A 21,731-nucleotide genomic window follows, 5' to 3' on the forward strand; every position below is an offset into this window, starting at 1 on the left:
TTCACTTCCCTCACCACCGCCCCCACAGGACACAGAAGAAAACATCTTTGCGACAAACCACTGCTGTGTGAGAAAAGAGGCAAATTTAGCTTTTCTTGAAGCTAAATTTGATCCCTTTAGAGTTCCATAATGCTACAGCTGCCATTGGTGGCGTTGGGGCACTGCTGCTTAGCTCAGCGGAACCGCAAAGGTCACATGCAACCTGCAAGTCACCTTTTGACCACCCACGCTCTAGGGATTCTTACTCGCCAGGTGAAAAAGTCACATTTTCTGCTAATGAGTTGATGAGTATTTGTGAATGCTGGTAGCTATTACTGGGCACAGGGTCATCTCCTTAAGAGGCCCTGATGGCAAATAGCCACCCAAACTAGCCCTGTGATCCTGGGTGATGGTATGTGATATCTAGACTTGTCGTGTACATGCGTTCTTATGAAGCAGTAGCCTGGGCACTCATCAGATGGTGTGTAGAAGTCTCTATGACCAAACCTTTGTGCAGATGTTTGTATTACTGTAGATATATATATGAGAGCCAGTGTGGTGTGGTGGCTACAGTGTTGGACTGGGAGCCAGGAGATCCAGGTCCTAGGCTCCACTCAGCCATGGAAACCCACTGGGTGACTTTGGGCCAGTCACAGACTCTCAGCCCAACCTACCTCAGGGTTGTTGTTGTGAGGATAAAATGGAGAGGAGGAAAACACTTATGTACGCCGCCTTGGGTTCCTTGGAGTTAAAATGGCGGGATATAAATGAAAATATATAAATAAATAAATAAATAAATAAATAAATGATTCAATATTCATTATATATTTCCATCTATATGGTTTGTATGCATAGCTGTTCAGACTTACTGAGGAAATTGTTGTTGCTGAAGAAATACATTACTATTAAGAGAGTACTATTAAGAACTTTGTCTTGTTTTGGTTTTAATTGTAGGATTAAATCGGAAGATTCACTATTCACTGGTAAATTCTGTGGATGGACAGTTTTCTATTGATGAATTCTCCGGGATTGTTCGATTGGAAAAGCCTTTAGATCGGGAATTACAGGCTGTGTATTCTCTGACTTTGAAAGCTGAAGATGAAGGTTCCCCTAGGAGACTCTCTTCTACTGGTACTCTTGTGGTTTCTGTTCTGGATATAAATGACAATCCACCTGTCTTTGAGTACAAAGAGTACAGTGCAACCGTGTCGGAAGATACAGTGATTGGAATGGAGGTTCTTCAGGTCTATGCTGCTAGCCGGGACATTGAAGCCAATGCAGAAATCACCTATTCCATAATCAGTGGGAATGAACATGGAAAATTCAGTATTGATTCAAAAACAGGTAATCATATATATCTGCTAATGAGTGGGAAAAATAAACAGATTTAGTAACCCACGTGTATTATACCTGCAATCTTCACAGTTTGTAATAGTTGCCACCACTCCCTGTTCGCCATATTTCCCTGGCTGGGCTGGGACCACACTTGATCTTTATAAATCCAAGCACAATAAGCAGGCTAAGGTGTCATAGGGAAGGTCTGTGAAGAAGGAATCTCTAAAATCATGCTTGGTGGGGTATGTTTGGAGTTGTAGTCCAACACATCTGGAGGGCTTTTGGTTGGGGAATACTGGTTTAGAGCCTTATACAGGCAGACTATCTCTGAGAATACTAAACATACAAGGAGAGAGAATTAGCCCCACCCCCTCCATCATCTCATTCCACATTCTGAATTGCATTGAGAGCCTCAATGGATACAGGAGGCTCTCCTCTTCACAGAGTTGCCCTCCATGAGTAGAGGACAATGAACGTGATGGTGGATATCCGTTTCATTCTGAAATAAAGGTCAGATTATATCTGACCTTCCAGGGACAGCACCTGGAAGGGAAAATGCAGGTAGTTGTGGGTATTTTCTGGCTTGAGGACCAAAGTAAATGTTCTTCTAATCACACATACTGAAGCTATGCATGATAGGTGTGTTTGCTTCAGTGCATGCACACATGGCCCCATGTTTGATTGGAACTGTCATGCTCCAGGAAGTTAGAGGGTAACTTTTGTCCCCTACCTGTTTTCACCCCGAAATTTCACACACACATACACCCCTCCAGTGGATATTTGCTTTTCAATGGAAAGTCCTTTTCTTTCTTTTTTTAATTCCCCTGTGGAAGAGTGGAATTTTGGGGTGAAAGGGAGGTGGGATTTAAAACAGAGGCGGTTGCTGACCCTGATATAACTCAATGAGTACTTTTTGAAAGTTCCAACTATCAATGTATTTGCCATGATCGAGAAGTATTTAGCATGTTGTTTTTCTTCTAGGTGCTATTTTTATTATTGGCGGTCTTGATTATGAGAGCTCCCCTGAGTATTATCTGACAGTGGAAGCCACAGATGGAGGAACACCTTCACTGAGTGATGTTGTAACAGTGAATATAAATGTCACAGATATCAATGACAACAGTCCAATATTCAGCCAAGACACTTACACAGCAGTAATCAGTGAAGATGCTGAAGTTGAACAATCCGTTATCTTGGTATGTATATTGATTCTCTCTTCCACTGCCATATTCTCATATGGCTTTTATATTTTTGAAGGGTATGAACATAGGAAGCTGCCTTTTACTGAGTCAGACTATGGATCTGGCTGGCAGCATCTCTCCAGGGTTTCAGGCAGGAGTCTTTCCTAGCCCTACCTGGAGTTGTCAGGGATTGGGTTGCAGTAAGGATGAATTGGGTTCTTCTATAATTGCCACAGCTTTTGAACTATTATTTAAAAGTGAGGTTATAAAAGCAGTGGAAAGTCCAAAAATGTTAGTGCCAGTTGTGCAATCGATTCTGCATTATGAATGCATATTGAGGTAGATGGAAGTCCATTTAATTTAACTGACAATCATGTGCTCAGGAACATGAGAATTCTTGCTCTGAGAAGCTGATCTTATTGAAAGTACTGCGGTGTCTTCATGAACCTGGTTTTAATGAAAACTGGATGTCCTCTAGGTTATGGCAGCGGATGCTGATGGGCCTTCAAACAACCACATTCGCTACTCAATTATAGATGGCAACCAAGGGAACCCTTTCACAATTGACCCTACCTTGGGTGAAGTTAAAGTGGCTAAACCTCTTGACAGAGAGATGGTAAGCACCTACCTTTTCAGATGGAGGGGATAATCTTTCAGGCCATATTGCTGTGTGATTTCCATTTGTTTCAATGAGGTTTTCATACGAATAAGCTTAACAAAAGGGAGAGAGACCTGAGTGTGCCAGTGGGAGGGAAAGATCTGGTTTTTGCTGGTGCAGTCCCAGCCCCTTTAGCAAGTTCTTCAATAGAGAAGGTGGAGGGGCAGGATCCAAGCCTACCTGGAAATCATGCCATCTGTCTTGGAAGCTCTTCTTCCATAGGTGCACTAGATTTTAGCACTTCCATTTCATTCTCTTTTTTCCCTTTTTCTTTTTTCCAAATGGAGAGATTACGATCAATGTAAATCAGTTATACTGCTTGTGGGCATAATCCCTTATTAGGGATATGCAAATCAGCAAAATTCAAGCTCACCAAAGTTTTCCAAATTCCATCTCGAAGCTTGTTTCAACTGAAGTCCATATACGATTGCGAGCTTTGTTGTTTTTTCTTTTCGCATGACAATCCATGCATATTTTTCCATGCATATTTTTCTAAATGTATGCATCAGTTGTGTGCATTTTTGAAATGTACTCATTCTTCTCCCATGATTAATGCATATTTGTGTACATTTTGAAATGTACTCATTTTGAAGTGTGTGCATTTTTTAAGTGTGCTCATTCTTGTCCTGTTATTAAGGTGTATTTGTGCACATTTTTGAAATGTACATTTGCTGTCAAATGCATTGGGGTAGTGGTCCACAAATCACATGCATGGAGGGGCGTCCACAAAACACATTGGCCAATTGTATCCAAGTCCATATTCAATCCATAAGGTGCAAACTGGGGAAATGATGATCAAAAGCAAACTGAACAAATTTCTCATACATCTCTATCCCATATTGGAGTTGATAATACCAATAGCAATTAAGCACTAGTGATTGTGAATTTGGTGCTTTTATAATTGCATGGAACAAAAATATGTATGAGGACAAGGCACTTTCTGTAGAAGATTGTAGTGAAAGATGAGGTATTGATGGGAAAAGCTACGGCTTGGTTCAGATATCATAAATCCAATCCTCCAAACCATGGTTTGTCAGCTCAGAGGCATGTTTTCCCTTGCATAGAGGTTCTCTCCTCCACTTCTGGCTTTCTCTGACCATACCTTGTGATGTCTGAATTAGCAAATCAGGGTTAGCACCTTTCCACCAAACCGTTGTTTGCAAACCTACTTCAGGTCATGGCTTCGAGGCAAAGAGCTAGCTATAGTTTTGCCAATTTGGACATCAGGGCAAAGAGAGAAAACTTTTCATGATAAGGGAGGAAGGAGTATGCAAGATTGCAGCATGTTCCTGACCTGGTTTAGAGAATCAGGTTCATGAAGTCTGAACTGAGCCAATCTGAGATGTTACCTCGTGGAAGAACAGCAGAGTTAAGGTTGTAGAGTGTTGTCTAAGGTGCATAGTTGATGTTTTAATAAGCAGGTGGTCAAGCCTGAGCAGTGTGTGTGTGTCTCAAATGTGTGGGAATAAGTCCAAGATGCTGTCTTGTGCGCATGTCGAAGTCTCCAACACAACATACCTTAATACAACAGCTCCAGAATTTGTGGGCTCTAGTCCTTTTTATATTCTTATTTTAAATATATGCATATACTGCCTTTTTCTCTTAATATATGTGTGTGTTTTACTCTTAAGGTCTCAGGTTACACTCTGACAGTTCAAGCATCAGACAATGGGAATCCACCTAGAATCAATGTAACTACAGTCAATATTGATGTATCTGATGTAAATGACAACCCACCAGTATTCTCAAAAGGGAATTATAGTATTATCATCCAGGTAATTTACATATTTCCCTGTAGCATTTGATATCTGCTGTTTGCTTTTTGTAGCACTGGTGAACTGCCACCACAATTTCAATTGGGTTCAATAATGGGCCGGACTAGGGTGAACAAACTGGGATTAAATCAGAATAATGCAGAGGTACTGTTAGTCAGTAGACAGTCCGGCTTGGAAATTGAGATTCATCCTGTTCTGGAAGGGGTTGCACTCTCCCTGAAAGTTTAGGATTGAGCACTCCTTGTGCTGTTCCTGAAGTCACCACATGGGGTAAGGACACTCGCCTATAGAAAAAGGGTGAGTAAATTTATCAGACCCTGTGCATTAGGAACAGCAGCTCACTGATACAGTAATAGTGATTCACTGAAAATCAGTGGCTAGCAAGTCATCAACAGTGGTAAAACCAGTGATCTGTTAGCAAGGCCTTCTTGTACCACAGTCAAAATATGTGCGCACAGATTAAGTTGTTAAAAGTCCTATAAATACTCCTAAGTGTAAGCTGCCATGTCAAGAGCTAGGTTTGTACAGTGTCATCTGAAGGCTGGATTTGAAATGATGAGGAGTCTTGGAATTTACACTACTCAAAGTCAAACAGTTGGAAAAGTGAGAAGTTGTGATGTTGATTGAGTTAAAGTAGCAGATGTTGGCAAATGTGCCATTTTAAATACAAATATGAGTTTTACAGACACACAAATGGTAGGACAGGAAAGAAGAAGGCAGGAAGACTTGAATCGCATCTGTCAAAGTTCGCCCTTCCCCTTATAATAATGTAATGCTCTGAACATAGAAGCAGTTTAGTTTAAGATATGAAGAGTAATTCTTCTTTGCCTTGATTTGCAATAGAAATTCCTCTTTTGGATGCTTGTTTACTTTGGTAGTTTACTTTGGTATTATAACTTTTTATGGAGACGGTTTATACGCTTATTATCAGAATATTGAATTCTATAAGATTGTTATCCATTGTGAGTTAGTATGTGTAATATTTGAATATTTAATTTCACTATAGCAAAATTCAGGAGAAGTAGTAGAGGTGACAGTTGTGTGACACAGAGTTGGACATGATAGGGTTACAACACAAATGTATCAGCCAGACAAAGACTGGGAGACAGTAAGCTTTGTGCTTCTTTAGCGGATTGACAAGAGAGATTAAAAGATTTACTTCACAAGGAGGTTATATCACAGGCAGGAAGTAGTCCTGGATCTTTTGGTTGTCGGTCGTTTTGTACATAAGGACTGTCCTAATAGGTCATCTCATTGTCCCATCTAATCCTGCAGACGACCTCAGCAGTGGCCATTTCAGAGAAATCACAAAGCAAAGCAAAACAGAGGGAACTAGAAGTCTTTTTGAAGCTAGCGAACTAGTTTCCTCTGTTTCTCCAGGGTTCAGCACATAACTAGGCCATAATTAGCATTCAGCATATAACTAGGCTAGGTGGTATGTCATGTGTGTTGGGGGAGAGAGATGGGACCCACTGTCTGTGCATAGGAAACCTAAATTCTTTTTGAAGACAACAGCAATTTTCATCAAAATTTTGCTTAATTGCAGTAGGGTATTTATTTATTTTTAATTTTCATATTGCCCGACAAACTGGTTCCCGTATCATCAGTAGTCAGAACTTCATTTCTTTGCTAGCATTTATAAAGCGTGTGTGTGTGTTTAAAAAAAGCATTAGGGAGTTTACGTTGGTCATTGCATATAACTCATTAATTTTTGTGAACTACCCAGAGAGCTCCGGCTATTGGGCGGTATAGAAATGTAATAAATAAATAAATAAAATATGCCAGCGAGATTAGTTGAAAACTGTAAGATAGGTTGGCCTAGACAGTCTGAAGAAAATCACAGAAGAGAAGAGTTGTAATATTTCAGAACAAAGCGTATTCTTTTATGTTATCTGTTTCTGCAACTTCTTCCCTCTAAATAGGAAAACAAGCCTATTGGGTTTAACATCCAGCAGCTGATGGTAACAGACAAGGATTCTTCTCACAATGGGCCACCGTTCCTTTTCACCCTTGTGAGTGGAAATGAAGATAACGCTTTTGAGATTAACCAACAAGGAGTTCTTGCAACTGCTGCTCAACTAAAACGCAAAGTGAAGGATCATTATTTGCTTCATATTAAGGTATAAATTGCTGTAATATATACTTGAAATATATTGGAATCCCTTTGCTGATTTTAGTGGTGGATGTAGATATTTAATGACATCTGTGAGTGCTGCTATATATATTCCAAATGGTGATTTAGTCTGGAGTGCATAAATCACTTTTTCTAATCTGGAGAGCCTTCATGGTGTTTATATTGAAACCTACCATGCCCCAACACTCTAGACCAAGGGATGATACAATCCATTACCTAAGAGTTGCTTCCCATGATCAGTGAGCAGATCACCTGCACAAATATCTGCTCATGTGCACAATGTATCATTGGAGCAGTGCACTCACATCCCAGCTCCTGTTCTGTGAACTGGAAAATTGAAGATCGCTCCAAACTTGAATTGGATAGACACAAGTAGCTGTTTTAACAAGTGGACCGACTCTTATTTATGGGAACCGGTTCTTAAGTCTCAAGTATGAAGAGTCAGAAGCACCAAAATAGAGCCCATGCTCTTCACCCAGTTTAAGCTAAACTTAAAGGGTGTGGAGGAAATTCCTACCTGACCCCAAAACAGATGACTTCAGATTTCGCGGGAGTGTTTAGTAACATTTTTAGAAAATTGTAATTTGATATCTTGTAAGCATATCAAGAATTTCATTTGTTGAATAGTTTAATGTATGACTCATTGAGTCCTAAAAATATATAGCTTTATTTGAATTTTGAAAGGGGGAAAGTGTTTAAGTGCCATCTGCTGTTTGAAATTGACTACTGCATTGTTGATATTTTCTGTTGCAGTCCAGAACATTCTGAATTACTGGGTGCCCAGAAACTAGTTTTGAGTGCAAAAAATGGATTCCAAAATCTAATTTTATTCTGGAATTGTACTCCTGATTCAAAAAGGACATACCTTTTACGTAGTAGTTTGTTAATACAATTTTATCCCATCCTTCTAAAATAACTGTAATGATCGTAATGCGATATTAAAACTGTCTTGAAGGGGCAGTTGCTCTGTTCTGTCAACATAGGCTCAGTTACACATACAGGGACTCACATACAAGCTCTCATTTTAATGGTTGGAGAAGCTGCACCAACAAGGGAAATGTGTACACTGATTGGAGGCTTCCATTACAATGAATACAGAAACTCTAGTAAATAGAGGGTATTCCAGGCATACAACTGAGACCTTGGAATGACCACCAGCTGCAGGCCATTGCCAATTCCACATACGCAAATGGATCTCTTCTGTTTTCAGCTGTGACGATGGGAAGTCCCTTGAATGCTTGCCTTGCTCTGTACCATACATAGACCAGGGATGGGCAGATTTCAGGCTTACAGGATCTACTTTGGTTGGGATTCTTTTTGCAAAAACCTTAAGTTCCACCAACTGTGGACCCAAATGAAAAAAGAGTGGCTAAAGAGCCAGACGTACTTCAAACTAATGACCACAGTACTTCTGAGCACTTGTTCAGCCCTGGGATTTCTTTTCAATGTCAGAACTGAGCTTTCACCCACAAATTCATTCCTGGTTTCTCCCTGCCCCGTCCCAGCATTCCTAATTTCAGCAGCCTAATTTGCACTGGAGGAGACTTCTCCATTTGTTACTATCCTTAACCAGCTTGGGTGGGTGACCATATGAAAAGGAGGACAGGGCTCCTGTATCTTTAACAGTTGTATTGGAAAGGGAATTTGAGCAGCAGTCATTTGTATATATGGAGAACCTGATGAAATTCCCTCTTCATCACAACCGTTAAAGCTGCAGGTGCCCTGCCCTCTTTTAAATCTGGTCACTCTAGTATAGCTCCTGCAGCTTTAACTGTTGTGATGAAGAGGGAATTTCACCAAGTTCTCCATATATACAAATGACACTTGCTGAAATTCCCTTTTCTATGCAGCTGTTAAAGATACAGCAGCCCTCTTCTCCTTTTCATATGGTCACCCTAAGCTTGGAGGCCATCTTGATGAGGGGAAAGCCCCGGGGTGGATCCGCAGTGGCGCTTGGTCATTTATATGACACAGCAGTCATTGTGGAGCCATCCCAGGGCTTTTCCCTTGAAGCTCTGAATTTAAAAAGTCGGGGACTTACCCCAACTTTTTTCTCTTGGAGCATGGCAATGACAGCATCTGCTGTCTGTCTCCTTGCTCTGGAGCTGCTTCAGAGGTGTGTCTGGACAGATTATTATTATTATTATTATTATTATTATTATTTATTTATTTATTTATTTATTTAGCACCATCAATGTACATGGTGCTGTACAGAGTAAAACAGTAAATAGGAAGACCCTGCCGCATAGGCTTACATTCTAATAAAATCATAATAAAACAATAAGGAGGGGAAGAGAATGCACCAAACAGGCACAGGGTAGGGTAAAACTAACAGTATAAAGTCAGAGCAAAATCAAGTTTTAAAAGCTTTAGGAAAAAGAAAGGTTTTTAGCTGAGCTTTAAAAGCTGTGATTGAACTTGTAGTTCTCAAATGTTCTGGAACAGCGTTCCAGGCGTAAGGGGCAGCCAAAGAAAATGGACGAAGCCGAGCAAGGGAAGTAGAGACCCTTGGGCAGGTGAGAAACATGGCATCAGAGGAGCGAAGAGCACGAGCGGGGCAATAGTGTGAGATGAGAGAGGAAAGATAGGAAGGAGCTAGACAGTGAAAAGCTTTGTAGGTCAACAGGAGAAGTTTATATTGGATTCTGAAGTGAATTGGAAGCCAATGAAGAGATTTCAGAAGTGGAGTAACATGGTCAGAGCGGCGAGCCAAGAAGATGATCTTAGCAGCAGAGTGGTGAACGGAAACCAACGGATTGATGTGAGAAGAAGGAAGGCCAGTGAGAAGAAGGTTGCAGATGGTGAACCCTGATTGGTCACCATCTGCTCAGACAGGGGAGGGAGAGGGCCAACAAGCTGAATGGCCACTGGCCCACCTCCATGCTCCTCTGGCGTGGGGAGAAGCTGGGGAAAAAAGGTAAAAAAACAACACCTGGGACACAAGGTAGTGTGGGCATGAGCCAAATGGCGCCTTCACACTTCCTCTGGAAAAAAGGGTTAGGAAAAAAATGGAGGGTCTGAGGCGGCACAGGCACCTTGGTGCACAGGCACAAGCCGAATGGATGCCTCTGCGGGGAAAGAAGGTAAAACAAAAAGCAAAAATTGGAGGGACCGAGCAGGTGCAGACACCCCAGTGCACGGGACAGCCGCTCTTCCTCGCCTGCAAACCCTGTGCTCACTCCTTTGTGTGAGGATAACTTTAAATATCTACCTTCTCCACACCCTGCCATAGAGCACACTTCTTAGAAATTTTGCAATAGTCCACACATTCTCAATGGTTCTTGGGTGCAGTCCAGAAGTTTTTGTGAACTGCCCAGAGAGCTTCAGCTATTGGGCAGTATAAAAATGAAATAAATAAATAAATGAAGTTGAAACCAAATTGCACTATTTTAAAATGACGGTTCTTTGCTATTCACTGGTAATCCTTATGCCAAGATACATGCTGATGCACAAGACCTTCACCTCTTTAACAATTATCTCAACATATAATGCTTCTAGTTAACAGCTGATGAAATTGAGCAGAAATTCATTGTTTATTTACCGTTTCCCACTAGGTGGCTGATAATGGAAGACCTCAGTTGTCGTCTTTGACTTACGTTGACATTAGAGTTATCGAGGAAAGCATCCATCCTCCAGCAATTCTGCCCTTAGAAATCTTCATCACAACCTTTGGGGAAGAATATTCTGGTGGCGTCATTGGAAAAGTGCATGCAACTGACCAAGATGTTTATGACACTTTAACATACAGTCTGGATCCCAAGATGGAATCCCTGTTCTCTGTCTCTAGTGCAGGTGGCAAGCTGATCGCTCACAAAAGGCTAGACGTAGGGCAGTACCTCCTGAATGTTACTGTGACAGATGGAAAATTTACTACCGCAGCTGTCATCACAGTACATATCAGACAAATCACACAGGAATTGCTGAACCACAGCATAGCTATCCGCTTTGCCAACCTTGCTCCAGAGGAATTCATTGGCGACTATTGGCGTAATTTCCAAAGAGCTTTAAGAACGTTCTTGGGAGTGAGAAGAAACGACATACAGATTATTAGCTTGCAGCCAACCGATCCTCCATCAAACCTTGATGTGCTGCTGTTTGTTGAAAAGTCTGCTAGTCCCCAGCATTCAACCAGAGCTCTGATCCACAAGATAAACTCCTCTGTGGCTGACCTGGAAGAGATTTCGGGCGTCCGGATACTTAACGCTTTCCACAAGCTCTGTTTGGGCCTAGATTGCCCTTGGAAATTTTGTGAAGAAAAAGTGACTGTGGATGAAAATATCATGTCAACCCACAGCACTGCCCGGCTGAGTTTTGTCACTCCACATCACCAAAGAACTGCCGTTTGTCTCTGTCAAGGTAAAGAAAACATGCATGGCAGGATGGAAATGATGTGAGGGGTTTAATACTATTTCTTCAATTCTAAGACGCCATCGATTCTAAGGCGCACCCCATTTTAGAGATGTTTATATGGGGGAAGAATATTCTGCCATGCATGGGGAGCGGATTGCAGGCAGGTAAGGGAAGAGATGTGGGTGGGGGCCAACCGGGGAGCACGTGCAAGGGCCCGGAGGCTTTACCAGCTGCCACCACTTCTTGCAGGGAGCGGGAGGTGGTCGTTCGGGAGGCGCAGCTGCACGTCCCACCCACACCCCGGTCCAGCAACTCACCTCCCGAGCGTCGCCTCCGTCTTCCCGGCTGGCACTGCTGCTCCTCCTCTGTTGCACAGAACCAGCAGCTGCAAGAAGCCGGTGGCGCCCGCCCGCCTCGCACAACCCTCTGCGAGCCCTGCAGCGCCTGCCCGTCCGCCCCGGCTCCATGCGCAAGGCGAGGCGCGCACCAGGCCCGACCCGAACGGAGCCGCATAGCCATGCCCACTAGGCCCAACCGGGCCGGCTGTGCTCGTGGTGCGGTGGGCGGGGCCCGCTTAGGGCTCGGAGCTTTGTTGGTGTGTGTGTGAGCCCGGTTAGCTCTGGGGAGCACAAATAGGCCCAGGGCAGCCGCGGATCATCGCTGAGGCCCCCAATCAGGCCAAGCACATTCCCCAGCCTACATGGTGAGTGCAGAGCTGCTTAGGTGCTCAACAAGCCCTTGAGCCGCCTGGGCATTGAGAGCAGGGTGGAGGGATAACAGCGTACTTTGCAGGCGGTTCTAAGAAGCCATCAATTCTAAGACGCAGCCCGTTTTTAGAGATGTTTATATTGGGGAAAAAGTGCGTCTTAGAATCGAAGAAATACGGTAGTTAAAGTCTTAACAAGTGGTACATACATTAAATATAGAAATCAACTCTATTGTACTTCTTACTTTAAGGCCCCAGTCCTAAGCATAACAGGTGAGGGAAGAGGTGAAATGAGGGACCTCTTGGGTCACGCTCTTCGTTCTTACAATATGAGACAGCTCTCAAACACTTAAGACTCCCTTTCTTTTCTTCCCAAAATCTTTTGTGAGATTTCACGGCCAACGTTTCTGCCACAAGTAATCAGCGCAGCCGTTAAGGGAAAATATTCTAACGGTATCATTGAAAAGCTGCATACCCTTGACAGTTTGGATTACTGACCTTAAGGGATATGAAAACAGTTGAAACATATGTATGGATATATCTATAGATAACATAAAATAAACTATCATGCTGGCTGGGGGAAAAGAGCACAGTGTTAGGTGACCAGGTCTCCTAGTAGGAGCTGATATTACAGCAGTTTAGAAATGCTGCATCACCTATAATTTCTTGCTGCCTTGGTTCATTTCCTTGACATCTGCTTTAACACATCTATCATTTTCATCACCTGTTGGGCCTCAGTGAAATTGGGCTTTAAAACTGTCTTATGTGAAGAAGCAGGTAAAGCTAAAGCCTTGTTCTCTTACATATTTTGCAGAAGGAAGGTGCCCTCTTGTGAACACTGCCTGTGATGGAAATCCATGCCCTGAAGGTACTGAATGTATAGCAGATCCTAGAGAAGGAAAGTACACTTGCGTTTGTCATGGAAGCAATGCTGCCCAGTGCCCTGGTAAGATTTTAATGCTTAATATTCAAAGGCTGTTGTCTTCTCACACAGACATGCAATTTTGAACCACATCTTGCTTATGTATCTTCTTTGTTTAAGTATCAGCTGGACCAGCAGTGACTTTTACTGGAAGCAGCTACGTGAAGTATCGCCTCATGGAAAATGAAAACAAGGAGGAAATGAAGCTCACGATGAGGCTCAGAACGTACTCTGCTCATGCAGTTGTCATGTATGCCCGAGGAACAGACTATAGTATTTTAGAGGTATTTAGATCCAAATGCTAAACACCTTTAATTATCAAGGAAAACTACTCATACTTGCTCTTAAATCTAATTTACATCTAAATCGTTGCAGACTTTGAATGATTGATTTAATTCCATTCAGTGATACAAAAGTTATAATTGGAGCATGATGAGGGCGCTGTATTAAGCAAATAAAAGACACTAAATGTTTAGCAAAATCTATGGTGCCTTTTAGAATATTGAAAACTGTAATTTAACCTCCCAGCTGCTAACAATTTATGGGCAAATATGCCCCAAATTAGTGTCTTTACTTTAAGGAGCACTGTGAGAAGATTTTTGTGTATATTGTGTGAGAGAAAATAAATGAAAGAGATTCATAAAAGAGGATATGACCAGTAATAAATGGGGATTGAAAATGGGTTTAAAGCATTAGCCATTTCCACTAAGGAAAAAATCCTGGACCTTTAAGCATTCACAAAGTGCATTATGCTTAATAATCATATCATTTATTTTATTAGAAGTAATGAAGCAAAGTACTCTTAAATCAAAGAGTTTATTTCTATACCAGCCATAGATGTGTTAAAGCTACATGTATTGAACATTCAGCAACGTTTGCACCAATACTTTATGCAACTTAACTGGAAGCTCCTACTCACATGTATGATAAATACATTTGCATTAGATGATTCTGGTTCGTATTTGTCGCACACATGCTGATATGTATGTGCTAATATGTAATAGAGACCATATACTACTACAAGGGATTGGACTCGATGGCCTTATAGGCCCCTTCCAACTCTACTATTCTATGATTATGATATAGCAAGGATAGGCCACTGGATATTGTCCATACGTTTTGCATGACAACTCACTTAATGCTTGACCATTGGCTCTACTGGCTGGGGCTTATGGGAGTTGTAGTCCAAGAAATCTGGAGAGCATTAGGTTGCCTAACCTTGCTATGTAGTGACCCATGTATCCATATATGCTGCTGTCTCTGCCAGCTACTGTAAGTGATACGCAAGCATCCCTTATCCAGCATCACCAGGAACGGGGGGGGGGGGGCGGACAGGGGGGAAGAGGAAAGGCATTTTCACTTTCATAGAATAGTAGAGTTGGAAGGGGCCTATAAGGCCATCGATCCCAACCCCCTGCTCAATGCAGGAATCCACCCGAAAGCATCCTTGACAGATGGTTGTCCGGCTGCCTTTGAATGCCTCTAGCGTGGGAGAGCCCACAACCTTCCCAGGTAACTGGTTCCATTGCCGTACTGCTCTAACAGTCAGGAAGTTTTTCCTGATGTCCAGCCGGAATCGGGCTTCCTGTAGCTTGAGCCCATTATTCCGTGTCCTGCACTCTGGGATGATTGAGGCCGATGCAGGCTGATGCAGGCCGATGTCTCAATGGTGGCGGTTGGAGATCAGACTACACTGGAACCTGAATGGTGAATGCAGCCAATAGTGTTCATTAATGTATGTGTGCATTGCTTTTCTTCTTTGCTTAGATCCACCACGGGAGGTTGCAGTACAAATTTGACTGTGGAAGTGGCCCTGGAATTGTGTCGGTGCAGAGCACTCAGATCAATGATGGCCAGTGGCATTCAGTGTCGCTTGAAGTTGATGGAAACTACGCCAAGCTAATTCTGGACAGGGTGCACACTGCATCTGGTATTGCCCCCGGTACTCTAAGGACACTCAACCTAGACAACCATGTATTTTTTGGCGGCCACATTCGGCAGCAGGGTGCAAGGCATGGAAGAAGCCCCCAAGTTAGCAATGGCTTCAGAGGGTGTATGGATTCCATTGTGCTTAATGGCCAAGAATTGCCTCTAAACAGCAAACCACGGAGTTATGCGCACATGGAAGAATCTGTGGATGTATCTCCTGGATGTTTACTGACTACCGCAGAGGATTGTTCAAGTAGTCCATGCCAGAACGGAGGCATTTGTAATCCATTATCCACTGGAGGTAATAGTTCTTCTCTGCAGTATTTGTTTCATATTAGGTAGTACTGTTTCGCTGGTCAAATTCATGACATGGTGGCCAGAGTACTAATTCTGCCTAATTGAGAATGTGGTAGCAGCCAGCTTTCACTCTCCTTGGTTGTTTATCCTCGTGCAAACCTCCATCTAGTATAGGTGTTGTATATTGAATTTTTGTATTTCATTATAACCGAAGTATGTCTGACTTTCTCTAGATTGTGCCTCATAAGTGTTGTTGGAGAACTTTCTTATTAGCAGAGAGAATGAAGTGTTGTCAAAATCAACTAACTTGAGCTAAATCCAAAATTATTTTATCTAATGTTCACAGATCTATATTTCACTGTGCATTAATTTTACATCACAAATGTATAGTCTCATATTGAGTCCCTCTAGTGCCAAATACTTATGGCTTCCATGACTAATAGCTCCAAATTTAAGAATGGTTTAAAAATGCTTCTGATACATGAAATATTTATACATCTTAGGGAATACTGCTCCTTAACATGAGCCTCCTCACATATGATCCCTGCCCCCTTCAGTTATGTAGTCAGCAGAAACTGTGGCCAGGGACTTTTTAGTGGTAGCTCCAGCCACTTGGAAAACTATCCCAATAGAGACATACTAAAGTCAAACATCTTTGGTCAATTGGAAGCAAGTGAAGATGTTATTTTAATAAATGTTTAATCAACTGCTCTATTAATCTTTATATATTGTAATTATTTGGCATTTAACAATAATTATATTAGATATACTTCAGCTATTTTAAAGCTGCATAGCAGATTAATATTTTAAAAAGCAGAATAGAATTCAAGATTTGGGATTATGGGAACATATTAATTCCTGAAATGGCTACTGTTAATATTGTTATGGTTGGCTGATACTGGAAATTTGTTTACTGGTTACACCAGTGACATATCTTCTTAAAACTTCTTGTATGGCTGTTTATACCTTCTAGTAGCTTATAAAAGCTTTCATGCATTGCTTCTGTATACTCAAATAATACATTAGGGTTTTTTCTTCTTTGTTTTGTTTAGATATGGTTTTAAAAAGACCCCATAGATTGTCTTTTCCGTGCATGACACGGATTATTTTCTTTAATATGACTTGTGGCTTAATGTTTATACTGTGTTTTTCATTGCAGGTTATTATTGTAAGTGTGCGGCTTTATTTATAGGCACACACTGTGATGTAAGTGTCAATCCATGTGCTTCTAACCCTTGCCTTTATGGTGGCACTTGCATTCCTGTTAACGATGATTTCATCTGCCAGTGCAGAGGATTGTACACAGGTCAAAGGTATGGCTTCTTTGCTAACGATTTAAAATACAATTTAATCTACAGAGAAGGATGATTTGTCCATTTCCTCTGTGATTGTTCATTTGTGCATACATTCTTTGAAGGAATTTCACACGTTTACCTTTTTATATGTGTAGAGCCACTTGAAAACATAAAGGGTGAACGATGAGTAAGGACAGGCTTGTGTCTACAAGCACATGTATTATACACACAGGCTTGACTGTAGCACCCTGTTGAATGCACGTTACTGGCAATCCCAAGGTTATCTTGCATAATTTGTGAAAAGGCTGTTTTTGCCCTCTGATACCATGTCTCCTTAGGGGGGCTGGTCACATGAGTCTTTGAGCACATTCACAGTTATCAGCCAGACTTTGATGGTAATCTGAGGTAATTATTGAGACTCATGCTAAGTATTACTTACAGGTTACCCAACAGGCTGTTTTCCTTTACACATACCCTGGTGATCTTTAAGATCATGGGATGAGGCCTTGCTAGTCATTCCAAAACCATCCGAATGTTGCTATGTAATACCTTGATAGCCTTCTCGGTAGTGGCACCCACTTTTTGGAAAACCCTCCCTCAGGCAGTTCAGGAGGCAAAAATGTGATATCTTTTAAATGCCTCCTGAAAACACACTTGTTTACTCAGGCTTTCCCTGGGCTGTAATTAAATTAATCAAGGTGCTCCATTTTACTGTTCCTTGAATTGGTTGTTTTTATTGTAGTTGGAAGTGTGTTTTTGAAATTGTGTTTTAAATTTGATTTTAATCTTCATTGTGAACTGCTGAAGGGTTTTCATATATACAGAGGTATATAAGTGTCACAAATAAATAAATTACTGACAATATTTCCCCCTTTTCTAGGTGTCAGATTGGTCCATATTGCAAAGACAACCCATGCAAAAACAGTGGCAAGTGTATTGATAGCTTAGACGGACCCGTTTGTGAATGTGAGGCGGGTTTTCATGGAGAGAGGTTGGTAGCTTTGTACTGTTCATAATTTTTACACAGCTTAGCATTGTAGCATGTGAAATAAAATAAGTCTGAGAGGAGAAAAATGGCACCAAATAATACCTGTACATTTTTAAAATATAAGCTTAGATCCATCATGTAAGGCTGCTGGATAAATTTGACTGTGGAATTCGTCTTAGGATTGCCAAGCATTCAGATCAGTGATGCCCATTGGCTTTTGTCCATTTGAGTTAAAATTATGCCAACTTAATTCTGGACAGGGGTACACAATGCATCTGGTATTGTTCCTGGTACTCCAAGGACACTGAACCTAGACAACCATGTGTTTGTACAGTATCTCTCTGCTAACTATTTTGGGTGTATCCTGCATTTAAAAGTTCCAAAATAGGTAGAAAGAAAACAGTCTTGCTTATTGGAGCATGTATTACAGCTGTTTTACCGAGTTTTTTCTTCATTGCACTACACCAGAAGATTAAGTCTTCAGAAATATTGTTTTAATAAAGCACAGTGGCAGACAAATACTGTGATTAGCTTTCTTTTAAGGTCTCTCCTTCATCTCATCAGGAAGGGGATTCGTACCGATCATTCTGTATTCCGGGGGGAAGAACATAGGCTCACTAGAATTATAATCCTTTTGTTTACATTTCTAAATGGAGAAATGCAAGCATTTCAAAAAAGAACCAAGAGGGCAATTTTGACCTGATTTAGTTTCATCTAGATAACATTTCAACAAGCTTCCTGAGTTCCAGAATTTAATGAGGTTTTGAAATGTTCTAAACTTCTGAATGCTGCCTCAGCCTGGAAGACATGGGTTGAAGTGCTGCCTTGACTCAGGCTTTATTGGCTGCAGCCTAGGAAACCGCATGAGCAGTTCTTATTAACTATGCGGGGGGGGGGGGCAAAGAGCCACAAGCACAAACAGCCAGTGGAAAAGACCTAGCTATGCTTGTGATACTCACCCGTTGGATTGCAGCAAATGTGATGCCTGACTTACCTCCGTTTTCATCTGTAAAACGGGGAAATAGTGACTACCCCACCAATCATGACTAAGATCTCATCTTAAAGCCTCCTCTGTGGAGGTGATGGCAACCAAGAAGGAGTTTTGGGGCACAGACATCATGATCTCACAGTGCTGCCCAGTAGGGCTGTGCAAGCTTCGGATTCGGATTTTTGAAGCTTCGGTGGCCATTTTATGATGAATCCGCCATTTAGTGCGCAACCCTAGTCCAAAGTGAGGAAAGAGCCTACAACTCCCAGCATGCATTGATAGGGAGAGATGGACTTACTGGGGTCTGGGAACAGTGGGCCTTATTGCCGTTACCTACGCAATTGCCCTTCTGCCTGCATGATTGACGCTGCGCAAGTCTCTGGACAAGTCGCTGCATGTACTGCAAGCACTCCGCAATGGCCTGCTTCTCTTGAGAGCTGCCAACTTCTACTCGCTGGTGGTGAAGGATGGGCTCCCAAAGCAGGTAGCTCTCAGGGGAAGCAGGTGGCTGCAGGACATTCACGGAATGTGTGATGACCCATCCAAGGACTTGCACAGTCTGGATGACGTGGGTGGGTGGGTGATTGTGCAGCAACAAGGCCACGAGTGCCTGCCATTCCTGGACCCCCAATAAGTCCATCCCTCCCTAGTGGTGCATGCTGGGAGTTGTAGGCTAAATGGCGAATTTGTTATAAAATGGCTGCCAAAGCTTTGGAAAGCTGAAGCTGAAGCTTGCACAGCCCTACTATCCAATGAAATTGTGCTGTAGTTTGGAGCCTTCTTAATCTTCACCATCCATGGTAGCAAAGTGCTTATTCGCTAAGCACTTTGCAGATGAAAGTGCTCACATTTGCAGCTGCTCATACACGGCTTTGTCTGCAGTAAAGTTTGTGTCCTGAACACCTTCTAGTTACTGAGGTCTGAGGATGTTGACTAGGTGATTAGAGAAGTGCATCCCCCTTAATCCAAGCCAGAGAATCCAAAACCATGACAGCTAAAAAAAAAACCACCAAAAAAAATCTCTCTCCCATCTACAAACCTATTCCCCCCTGCCACACACACACACACCTTCCCATGCTTTTTAGTGCAATATCAGTAGCCCTTTGGGAAATTATGTTTCTCAGAGGCTAACTGTGGGGCACCCTGATGCACAACATAGTAGCACACCAGGCAACGCTGAGGGGAATGGCACAGTTTATATACCACGCACCACGCACCCCTCCTTCTCACTCTCTCAGCCAATTAGCTCACACATGCAAATCCAGCATTCTCACCCTAGAGATACTTACCAAACATCAGATCTATAACAAGAATGCACAGTTATAAACATAAACTCAGTACAAACAGACATGTAATGTCACAGGCACGAGGAAAGAAGCCTGGTAAGAGGGTGAGAATGAAGAAGGGAGTGGGAACTGGGCTAGGTGGAATAGGATAACCAGGTTCTATCCAAGTTAGGATTGGCCAGGAAATAAGATGACCTGTTTCCTGATTATTATTTTTTAGTTTTGCTTATTTCTATCTCCGTCCAATGCAAGCCAGCAGTAGCTCAAACTTCACTGGTGTTGAACATGTTGAAAAGGGTTCTAGTGCCCATTAGGATCAGGTTTTCAACTTCAGGTTGCAGGTCATATTTTTGGAAGGCCAGACGGCATCCATGGCATGAATAACCTTCCACCAGTTTAGGCACCATAGGAGGCACGTCCCAGAAAAGAGATTGCTTCCCATAGTTATCCATGGTGTGTGTGGTAACCTCCCATTTGAACTACTACATTGTGTTGTATGTGTGGTTGCCTTTGAACATTGTTTGGAAACCAGCTTGATTACTGATTAAGACTGGGCAAATGGAGCATACCTTACCAGTCTTAAAATACTTCTCAAAATACAATCCAAACTTCTGGTTTTAAGCTACAAACCTCTAAATGGCTTAGAACCTGGTTATCTTAAGTACCATCTTCTCTCACGTGAACCTGCCTTTGGAGATGACCTTCTTACCACTTCCTTTCAGCTCCAGGTGAAGTCCTTTTTATATTTGGTCAGGACTTTTAGATCTGTTAGTTTAAATTCTGTTTCAACACTGAGACATTCTGCTTACTCTCCTGCCTAGTTCATTGTGATGGTGTGTTATTTATTTTGATTGTTTTATTGTTGTAGATGTTTTGTAAGCCGCCTTGGGAATTATTTGGGCTGAAAACTGCGTATTAAATGTTTCAAATAAAATAAACATAGCTTCCCTGGTCCCTATAAAAAAGTGGTATATCCTACTTCATAGAGTTATTGTGAGAATAAAAGAAGAGGACACACTCCCTCAGGGGTGTAGGAAAAGTTAGGAACAAAATTGGCACCTTCAGATTTCAAAATGAAAAAAATTCACAATGTTTACTATGTGGAAAAATAATGTGTGACGGTGTTACAAATACATGCTGTGCTCTCCCATATTTATAAACTTGTGATTGGATAACATGGTGTCAATAATTACTGTCCCTTAACTCTTTGTGTTTCTTACAGGTGCTTGACAGACGTGGATGAATGCGTAGAAAATCCATGTCAGAACGGTGCTCTCTGTGAGAATACATATGGCACATACCACTGTAACTGCAGCCACGGATTTGGAGGAAAACATTGTGCTGAGGTTCTTAATAAATATGTTTCAACGTCATGGAACATTAGCCTAGCAGAAGTCTTTGGAATTATCGTTTTCATCGTAGGAGTCGTCATACTGGTTGGGATTTTTGTTTGCTGCCGCCAAGTAATTTGGAAGAAGAGGAAGCGCCAGCCAGAACCAGAAGACAAACATCTGGGAACAACAACAGCATTCTTACAAAGACCATACTTTGATTCAAAACTGAATAAGAACATTTATTCTGACATTCCACCCCAGGTGCCTGTTCGCCCCATTTCATATACTCCCAGCATTCCAAGCGACTCCAGGAACAACCTGGACAGGAATTCTTTTGAGGGCTCCACTATTCCAGAGCATCCAGAGTTCACCACTTTTAATCCAGATTCTGTGCATGGCCACCGGAAAGCAGTGGCTGTCTGCAGTGTAGCCCCTAACTTGCCTCCCCCACCGCCATCCAATTCACCTTCAGACAGTGACTCAATACAGAAGCCCAGCTGGGACTTTGATTATGACAGTAAGCCCACCTCTTCTTTTTGCATTGAATTTTTTTCTTTTCCTGATTGGATGTCCA

At 42.0% G+C, this 21,731-nt stretch overlaps 1 protein-coding gene across 7 annotated transcripts in view; it reads left to right on the forward strand.

The window, feature by feature from the left end:
• Positions 1–21,731, forward strand: part of FAT1 (FAT atypical cadherin 1) — a 141,238-nt gene that overhangs the window by 102,763 nt on the left and 16,744 nt on the right. For all 7 annotated transcript variants that reach the window (XM_063135745.1, XM_063135747.1, XM_063135752.1 and 4 more), the window contains 12 exons: positions 934–1,323; positions 2,296–2,510; positions 2,974–3,111; positions 4,785–4,928; positions 6,851–7,048; positions 10,617–11,418; positions 12,933–13,064; positions 13,161–13,324; positions 14,808–15,270; positions 16,426–16,579; positions 17,442–17,552; positions 21,046–21,674. In XM_063135745.1, coding sequence (XP_062991815.1) covers positions 934–1,323; positions 2,296–2,510; positions 2,974–3,111; positions 4,785–4,928; positions 6,851–7,048; positions 10,617–11,418; positions 12,933–13,064; positions 13,161–13,324; positions 14,808–15,270; positions 16,426–16,579; positions 17,442–17,552; positions 21,046–21,674 — 3,540 coding nt within the window. The remainder of the gene's footprint in view (positions 1–933; positions 1,324–2,295; positions 2,511–2,973; positions 3,112–4,784; positions 4,929–6,850; positions 7,049–10,616; positions 11,419–12,932; positions 13,065–13,160; positions 13,325–14,807; positions 15,271–16,425; positions 16,580–17,441; positions 17,553–21,045; positions 21,675–21,731) is intronic.

The sequence above is a fragment of the Elgaria multicarinata genome, chromosome 10 (genome assembly GCF_023053635.1).
Source record: "Elgaria multicarinata webbii isolate HBS135686 ecotype San Diego chromosome 10, rElgMul1.1.pri, whole genome shotgun sequence".
In the NCBI taxonomy this organism is placed as follows: domain Eukaryota; kingdom Metazoa; phylum Chordata; class Lepidosauria; order Squamata; family Anguidae; genus Elgaria; species Elgaria multicarinata.